The sequence below is a fragment of the Canis aureus genome, chromosome 9, assembly GCF_053574225.1.
Source record: "Canis aureus isolate CA01 chromosome 9, VMU_Caureus_v.1.0, whole genome shotgun sequence".
Lineage (NCBI taxonomy): Eukaryota > Metazoa > Chordata > Mammalia > Carnivora > Canidae > Canis > Canis aureus.
Window position 1 is genome coordinate 3,524,750 of NC_135619.1, and position 9,365 is coordinate 3,534,114.

Genomic DNA, 9,365 nt, shown 5'->3' on the forward strand with positions numbered 1-9,365 from the left:
TGTGAAAATGTCAATGTTACCCAGGGCTATTTACACGTTTAATGCAATCCCTATCAAAATACCATGGACTTTCTTCAGAGAGTTAGAACAAATTATTTTAAGATTTGTGTGGAATCAGAAAAGACCCCGAATAGCCAGGGGAATTTTAAAAAAGAAAACCATATCTGGGGGCATCACAATGCCAGATTTCAGGTTGTACTACAAAGCTGTGGTCATCAAGACAGTGTGGTACTGGCACAAAAACAGACACATAGATCAGTGGAACAGAATAGAGAATCCAGAAGTGGACCCTGAACTTTATGGGCAACTAATATTCGATAAAGGAGGAAAGACTATCCATTGGAAGAAAGACAGTCTCTTCAATAAATGGTGCTGGGAAAATTGGACATCCACATGCAGAAGAATGAATCTAGACCACTCTCTTTCACCATACACAAAGATAAACTCAAAATGGATGAAAGATCTAAATGTGAGACAAGATTCCATCAAAATCCTAGAGAAGAACACAGGCAATACCCTTTTTGAACTCGGCCATAGTAACTTCTTGCAAGATACATCCACGAAGGCAAAAGAAACAAAAGCAAAAATGAACTATTGGGACTTCATCAAGATAAGAAGCTTTTGCACAGCAAAGGATACAGTCAACAAAACTCAAAGACAACCTACAGAATGGGAGAAGATATTTGCAAATGACATATCAGATAAAGGGCTAGTTTCCAAGATCTATAAAGAACTTAGTAAACTCAACACCAAAGAAACAAACAATCCAATCATGAAATGGGCAAAAGATATGAACAGAAATCTCACAGAGGAAGACATAGACATGGCCAACACGCACATGAGAAAATGCTCCACATCACTTGCCATCAGGGAAATACAAATCAAAACCACAATGAGATACCACCTCACACCAGTGAGAATGGGAACATTAACAAGGCAGGAAGCCACAAATGTTGGAGAGGATGCGGAGAAAAGGGAACACTTTTACACTGTTGGTGGGAATGTGATCTGGTGCAGCCACTCTGGAAAACTGTGTGGATGTTCCTCAAACAGTTAAAAATATACCTGCCCTACGACCCAGCAATTGCACTGTTGGGGATTTACCCCAAAGATTCAGATGCAATGAAACGCGGGGACACCTGCACCCCGATGTTTCTAGCAGCAATGTCCACAATAGCCAAACTGTTGAAGGAGCCGCGGTGTCCATTGAAAGATGAATGGATAAAGAAGCTGTGGCCTATGTATACAATGGAATATTACTCAGCCATTAGAAACGACAAATACCCTCCATTTGCTTCAACGTGGATGGAACTGGAGGGTATTATGCTGAGTGAAGTAAGTCAATCGGAGAAGGGCAAACATTGTATGTTCTCATTCATTTGGAGAATATAAATAATAGTGAAAGGGAACATAAGGGAAGGGTGAAGAAATGTGTGGGAAATATCAGAAAGGGAGACAGAACATGAAGACTCCTAACTCTGGGAAACGAACTAGGGGTGATGGAAGGGGAGGAGGGCGGGGGGTGGGGGTGAATGGGTGACAGGCACTGAGGGGGGCACTTGACGGGATGAGCACTGGGTGTTATTCTGTATGTTGGCAAATTGAACACCAATAAAAAATAAATTTATTATAAAAATCAACAACAACAACAAATGAGCGAAGTAAAAGAAAAGAAACAGAACACAGACTCAACTACAGAGCCCAAACTTCTGAGTACCAGAGGGGAAGAGCAATAGGTGATGGTGATAATATAATGCTCACTTTGCTGAGCACTGAGAAAGGTATGGACTTGACTCACTACGGGGCACACCTGAAGCTAATACAGCACTATATTAATTATAATGCAATAAAAAATAAAGAAAGATATGGTCAAATTTGTGTACTTAACTGATCATATTATTTTTTAAAAACATCTGAGGATGGTTAATGAGGAAAACATGAAAGATAGTAGTAATTCTTTAAGATAATTTAAAAAATGGGTACACTTGACTTTGCTTTGTTTTTTTAAAGATTTTATTTATTTATTCATGAGAGACACACACAGAGAGAGAGAGAGAGAGAGAGGCAGAGACCCAGGCAGAGGGAGAAGCAGGCTCCATGCAGGGAGCCCAACGTGGGACTCGATCCTGGGTCTCTAGGATCAGGCCCTGGGCTGAAGGCAGCGCTAAACTGCTGAGCCACCTGGGCTATCCTGCTTTTGTTTTTTTCAGAAGATTTTAGTTATTTGTTCATGAGACAGAGAGAGGCAGAGACACAGGCAGAGGGAGAAGCAGGCTCCCTGCAGGGAGCTGAGATGTGGCTCTGGATCCTAGGACCCTGGGTCACAACCTGAGCCAAAGGCAGATGCTCAACCACTGAGCCACCCGGGTGACCCTTGATTTTTTTTTTAAATCATGAAAACATGGGGGTGGTATAATTAGATGTTTGGCTCTGCTAAATAATTAATGTCAGAATGAGTGCCAAGAAAGATGAGAGTAAATGTTCTCTTTTACATACACGTCCCAATGACTGATGACCCTGTAACAACACAATCTGGTCAATCAACTACCTAAATCTAGTTTTTAATTAAAAAAATAGAGTATTTTAATTGACCTACATGGCGGAGGAGTGGTGGAAGAATGAGTGAGTGACATAGAAAACAAGTTGATGGCAAAGAGGGAAACTGAGGAAAAAAGAGACAAACAATTAAAAGACCATGAGGATAGATTAAGGGAAATAAGTGACAGCCTGAGGAAGAAAAATCAATGTTTAAATGGGGTTCCAAGGGTGCTGAAAGGGACAGAGGTCCAGAATCTGTATTTGAACAAATCATAGCTGAAAACTTTCCTAATCTGGGAAGGAAAACAGGCATTCAATTCCAGGAGATAGAGAGATCTCCCCTAAAATCATAAAAATCGCTCAACACCTCGACATTTAATAGTGAAGCTTGCAAATTCCAAAGATAAAGAGAAGATCCTTAAAGCAGCAAGAGACAAGAAATCCCTAACTCGGGATGGGGAGAAAGATCAGATTAACAGCAGACCTCTCTACAGACACCTGGCAGGCCAGAAAGCTTCCAAGATAGGCAGAAACTGAAAGAATATGTGATCACCAAACCAGCTCTGCAAGAAATATTAAGGGGGACCCTGTAAAAGAAAGAGGAAGCCCAAAGAAATAACCCCAGAACAGGGACTGAATAGGTATTATGATGACACTGAATTCATATATTTCAATAGTTACTCTAAACATGAATGTGCTTAATGACCCCAACAAAAAGCGCAGGGTTTCAGACTGGATAAAAAAGCAGGACCCATCTATTTGCTGTCTACAAGAGACTCACTTTAAACCTAAGGACACCTCCAGCATGACAATGAAAGGACCATTCAAATGGTCCTCAAAAGAAAGCAGGGGTAGCCATCCTCATATCAGATAAATTACAGTTTATCCCAAGGACTGTAGAAGAGATGAAGAGGGACACTGTATCATATTTAAAGGATCTATCCAACAAGAGGACTTAAGAATCATGAGTATTTATGCCCCTAATGTGGGAGCTGACATGTATATCAATCAATTAATAACCAAAGTAAAGATATAGTTAGATAATACACTAATACAGGGAGACTTCAACATGGCACTTTCTGCAAATGACATCACCAAAGAAACAAGAGCTTTAAATGGTACACTGTACCAGATGGATATCACAGATGGATATTTACAGATGGATATTTACAGAACTTTATGTCCAAATGCAACTGAATACACATTCTTCTCAAGTGCACATGGAATTTTCTCCAGAATAGGCCACCTACTGGGTCACAAATCACATCTCAACCAATACCAAAAGATTGGAATTTTCCCCTGCATATTTTTAGACCACAATGCTTTAAAGCTAGAACTCAATTCACAAGAAGAAATTTGGAAGAAGCTCAAATACGTGGATATTAAAGAACATCCTACCGTTTGCTCAACATGGATAGAACTGGAGGGCATTATGTTGAGTGAAGTAAGTCATTGAGTGAAGGACAAACATTATATGGTTTCACTCATGTGGGGAATATAAAAATAGTGAAAGAGATTGAAGGGGAAAGAAGAGAAAATGAATGGGAAAAAACAGAGAGGGTGACAAAACCTGAGAGATTCCTAACTCTGGGAAATGAACAAGGGGTAGTGGAAGGGAAGGTGGGCGGAGGGATGGGGTGACTGGGTGATAGGTACTAAGGGGGGCATTTGATGGGATGAGCACTGGATATTATACTATATGTTGGCAAATCAAACTCCAATAAAAATACACAAAAAAATAAAAAAATTTAATTTATTATTAATACATTTTCAACTACCTGAATCTTTTACAAACACTATTTTGTGTGTGAGATACCTTTACTGACCAAAGGCAGATCCTCTACGGTGTCAATAAAATTTTTAGAGTGTTATTATCAAGTTTTCTTGAGGAAGATCTTGGCTTTCTCTCTGTTGAAGAGCCCTCTACTCAGGTGGACACCTTGAGAAGGTGGATGCCAGGCCACGTTGACTATAGCACCCAATTAATGATGATTACAGATCCTTGCTTGAGTTTTAACCAGTTATCACATCGATTCTCGTGATCATGCATCTAATTATCACAAGAAACCATTTAAAAGATCTTGTTGCTAAAAGCTGAAGTGCAGTAAAATAATTAAAAATGTTACCTTTCTTGCAAGAGTAGTTTAAACCTATCAGAAAGATTCTAGGATTTTTGCATGTTGCAAAAACAGTGTTTTCTCCTGTTGGAAACCTTTTGTGGCTTCAGCTTGGTAACACTGGGTCTGGTGTGGATGAGGATGGATAACTACCAACCCATAGAATTAGGAATTTGTGCAAATGGTAAATAGAACATTATGATTATCTTAAGTTATATTAAACATCTCCCATGTTTTTCTTTTTGACATTATAAAAAATTTTAAATATCCTAGATATGTTTTGAAGATAATGCCAATTTTGAATCTTCACTCGTGGCCAAGGAATTCAGAGCTTTCCAGCTGACTTTGGCATGACAAGTATTTATCAGGAGCTGCCCTGGGTAAAGGACAGGGCCAACTCTTTGAGTTGGAAACACAATATTAAGCAGGTAAGATGGGTATAACATTCGCCAAAGGTAATTGAGTTTATTCACCTTAAAGAATAAAAGTCTTTCTGCTATTGTCACACAAAGTCTAAGTTACTACGGATTGGAACCTAGCAGCTGTGGGTGTCAATCCCAGCATGAAGACCAAGTCTACATTGAGCCCTCTGCCGTCTTGCACTGTGGGCATCACTGCACCCATGCTCTGTCCATCTGAAAGCCTCCTGGAGAAATGGCAGCTAAATGATTGCTAGCCTTTGCATTTGACAGACTAGCAGAGACCTTTTATATCTACATGCTACGTGATAGATAATTTCAGCTAGCCAGATATTTATTGTGTGTGTGAGGTTCATAAAGACTTTTCAGTTGTTTATTTCCATTTACCAACTGAAATTTTGTTGAGTGTGTGAAGTTATTTTTTTTTTAATGTATAGTGATAGGATGTTGCACTGAGGCAATTGATCATGGAGCCTAATAAAATTAATTTAACAAACCCCACCCTTCCCCCAAAACAGTCTATCATCATAATACAACCAATAGATTTCCAAAACTTTCCTGGCAAAATGGCATTTTTGGAAGAGTACCTGGAAAGCACACACCCTATCCTGTTTTCTTCTTGAGTGTTTCTCACACTTTTCCACAAAGTACTCAGAAACACAGAGGAAAGTGAATTTCAGGAAACTTACCATAATATATAGAGCAGCACACCAAAGCATGCAGAATATTTGAAGTCTTGGGTTGTATGATAAAAATTAATCTACATTTTTCTATCTGTTATGTCAGTTTATTATAATGGAAATGCTTTCCTTTCATTATCAGTTCAATTATTTAAACATCTTTTCATGTGTCAAAGACTATCCATGTTTCTGGAAAGTTCACCCTGTTTACTTTGTGCTTTCATGTAACTCTGATGTGGATTCTTCTAGCAGTCCCCAGTGTTCCAGCTGCCTGCCATACCATCTCCAAACCCTGTGGTTTAGGATAGCAACTGTTTTATTAAATCTCACCATCTTGTGGGCTGGGAGTTTGGGCAGGGCTCAGCTGGGAGGTTCTTCTGCTCTGTGCTGTGGTACCAAGGTCACCAGGCATAACTGAACTCATGGGCAGGCTGGGCATGAGGCACTAGGATACCTCCTCTCAGATGTGGCAGGACTGGGGGAAGCCTGGTGGAGGCCAGGCTGCAGGTGAGAGCATCCACCTATAGTCTCCTCGGCATGACCACCTTAGGGCTGTTAGCCTTTTCACCTGGTGGCTCACAGACCCAGAAAGACTGTATTAGCTGGACACCAGCAGATTTCTTACGGTCTCACCATGGAAGATCTAAAATAGCATTTTTACCTCTAGCCACCTATTTTGAGAAACAGTCCTCAGTCCTTTCAAATGTGTTCTAAAATCAGGTCGTATCACTACATAGCTAGACAGATGGACTAAGGTCTTCACGTGTATGCTATATTGCTTTCCCTGAACTCTGTCTTGGACCTATGCCACTAGGAAAAGTCAGAAAAGGAGGCTTTTATATATCAGTATGCATGTCACTAAGGCAGTTCTAAAGGGCTATCCGTTATTATTCAAGGGCTGCTGTAGCAGCCCAGGGAAATGGGAATAGTAATGGTTCTTTCACATGCTATAGTTTTGTAATTTATATTTTCTTTTTGCTTTTTACTGTCAGAAAGACTTCTTTAATTTTCCTTTTGTCCTGATTGTCATACATTTGTTGTTGTTCCTATATTTTCTCTGCTAGGTTATGTTAGTGTCTGGCATATGTGTGGCATCAGGATGAAAATGCATAAATTAAATATAAATAAATACAAAACATAACAAAAATGCAAATATAGAGTCCTAGCATCGTGGCTCTGTTCTACTAAATGAGGCAGCCAGTATGGACTTTGAGCTGGGCTCAGTTCCTCAGGTACTAGAGTAGGTATGGCCAAGCTATGGCAACCTCTCCAAGAATCAAATTCTTAAACGACAAAGGAAAAATATGAAAGTGATTACATCATTTTAAACAAGATGGCATGCGTAAGCACACTTAATCTAGTACCTGCATCTTGGGGGCCTTGTTAGTTGTTGCAATGACCTTGAACTTGTTATTTAAGGTCTTAGTGTCCTTAGCTTTGACTGTATTTATATATCTTGTATTCTCAACTAGAGCATTATTTGTTTTTTTAGATATGCTATTTTGGTTTGTACCCATAAACCTAATATAGAGCCTTATACATCCATAATGAATATGCTTATTTCTAACCAATGGAGGGGAAATTTCCTAAAGAAGAAAACTTAGACTTTGGAAAAAAAGAATCATCTAAAAAACAAAGTAATCCTCTTTGTTTTTGGAGAAATAAACTTATATAGAATTTATGGAATTCAAATATAAGGAGGCAAATTTATTATACATAATATCAGATATTGATTCAGTTTCACATTATACATAGATAGAAGTAATGAAAATGGAAGAGGGAAGATTGGAAAGAGACAAATGGGAGAGAAATAAGAAAAAAATAGGAAGATAAAAGGGGCAAGAATTAGGAAACTAGAAATGAAATAATTTGACACATGCTTATTGAACACCAATTCTGTTTAAATGATTCCCCAAAACAAATGGCCTCTCAGAACAAAGACTACTGGGAGAAGTGGGATTTCAGGCACCATGACCACACAGAAGGTGAAATGTTGGGACAGGGACTTGAGGGGCTCTTGAATCTGTCCTAAGACCTGTGCTGTTTGGGTGCCCAGGCTTCTGTCACTCATGGAGACAGTCACATCTCAGAGCCTCCTGCAAAACCTCCAGGTCCTTGACAGGAGTCTCCTTAGAGCTCTTTTCACATCCTTATTCCTCAGGGTGTAGATAAAGGGATTGAGGGTGGGGGTGATTATGGAATAGAAGAGGGAGATAAATTTACCCTGCTCTTGGGAGTAGCTGGAAGGGGACTGTAAGTACATGTAGATGGCAGGCAGGTAGAAGAGGGAGACCACCACCAGGTGAGAGGAACAAGTCCCGAAGGATTTGCGCCTTCCCCGGGAGGACTGGATCCTGAGCACCGCGCGTGCAATGAAGCCATAGGAGAGAAGAATGAGAGCTAGGGGCACCAGCACGAAGAAGGCCACAAGTACAGCCAGCATGGCATCGTTCATGGTGGTGTCAGCACACGACAGCTTGATCATGGCTGGCACCTCACAGAAGAAGTTGTTCAGCACCTGCCTCCCGCAGAAAGGCAGCTGTACTGTCAGGACCACCTGAACAAGGGAGTTGCCAAAGCCACTGAGCCAGGCCACAGCCACGAGCTTCTGGCATAGAGGGTGGTACATGATAATGGCATACTGCAGCGGCTCACAGATGGCTACGTAGCGGTCCAGGGCCATGGCAGCCAAGATAATGCACTCAGTGCATCCCAGCCAGTGGAAAATTGCATACTGTACTGTGCAGCCACCGAAGCTGATGGTCTTCCTGGTGCTGCCCATGTTGACCAGCATCTGTGGGACAGTGGTGGTGGTGTAACAGAGGTCCAGGAAGGAGAGGTGGCTGAGAAAAATGTACATAGGGCTGTGGAGTTGGGGGTCCAGTCTGGACACCAGGATGATGGCAATGTTCCCCAACATGGCCAGAAGGTAGGACACCAGCAGGACCACATACAGAGAGAGTTCCAGCCATGGCCTGTCAGAAACACCTAGAAGGATGAAGTCCTTGGGAGGACCCCCCAAGAAGCTCTGGTTTTCACCTCTCATGCCGAGACATCCTCTGGTGCCTGTGATGAGTCAAAGCGAACAGAACCTGAGAACAGCAGTCAGTTTTCCTCATGGATGATGCAACAGAGTTGCATCCTGTATCACCTCCATGGAGACCCTGAGATGCAGGGAAGTCAGAACCAAGAGGCAGAGCAGCTGCCCATGTGTTTGCTCTGCCTCCTGTTCTATGACCTTGACTATGTCATTTAATCTCTGAACTTCGGTTTCTCCATCTGTGATGTGGGGAGAAAATACTTGCTTCAACTGCCAAGTTCTGGGGCTGGTAAGGTGGCATGGTATTTGGGGAAGCGTACCAAAAATAAACAAGAATTTTCTTCCAGTTTGGTCAAAGTCTGTTATATCTTCCACCACTATTACAATATTTGATTTCTCTCTACAAATTCATGAAGAGGGAATTGACCATTTTGGTTTTCTTGCTTTGCCTTTTGGAAGTGGTGGTAGAAAGAGGATGAGAAATAGCAGAAAGCAAGAGAGGAACATGCTCGACTTACCTGCTAAGGTTTACATCTGGCTCTGTCACCACGAAGAGGTGATCTCTGGCTTT

At 41.1% G+C, this 9,365-nt stretch overlaps 1 protein-coding gene across 1 annotated transcript; it reads right to left on the minus strand.

Moving 5' to 3' along the window:
* Positions 1 to 7,840: 7,840 nt before the first annotated feature.
* Positions 7,841 to 8,800, minus strand: OR2B11 (olfactory receptor family 2 subfamily B member 11). Its single transcript, XM_077910888.1, has one exon. The coding sequence runs from the start codon at positions 8,798 to 8,800 to the stop codon at positions 7,841 to 7,843; it is 960 nt and encodes a 319-aa protein (XP_077767014.1).
* Positions 8,801 to 9,365: the final 565 nt, after the last annotated feature.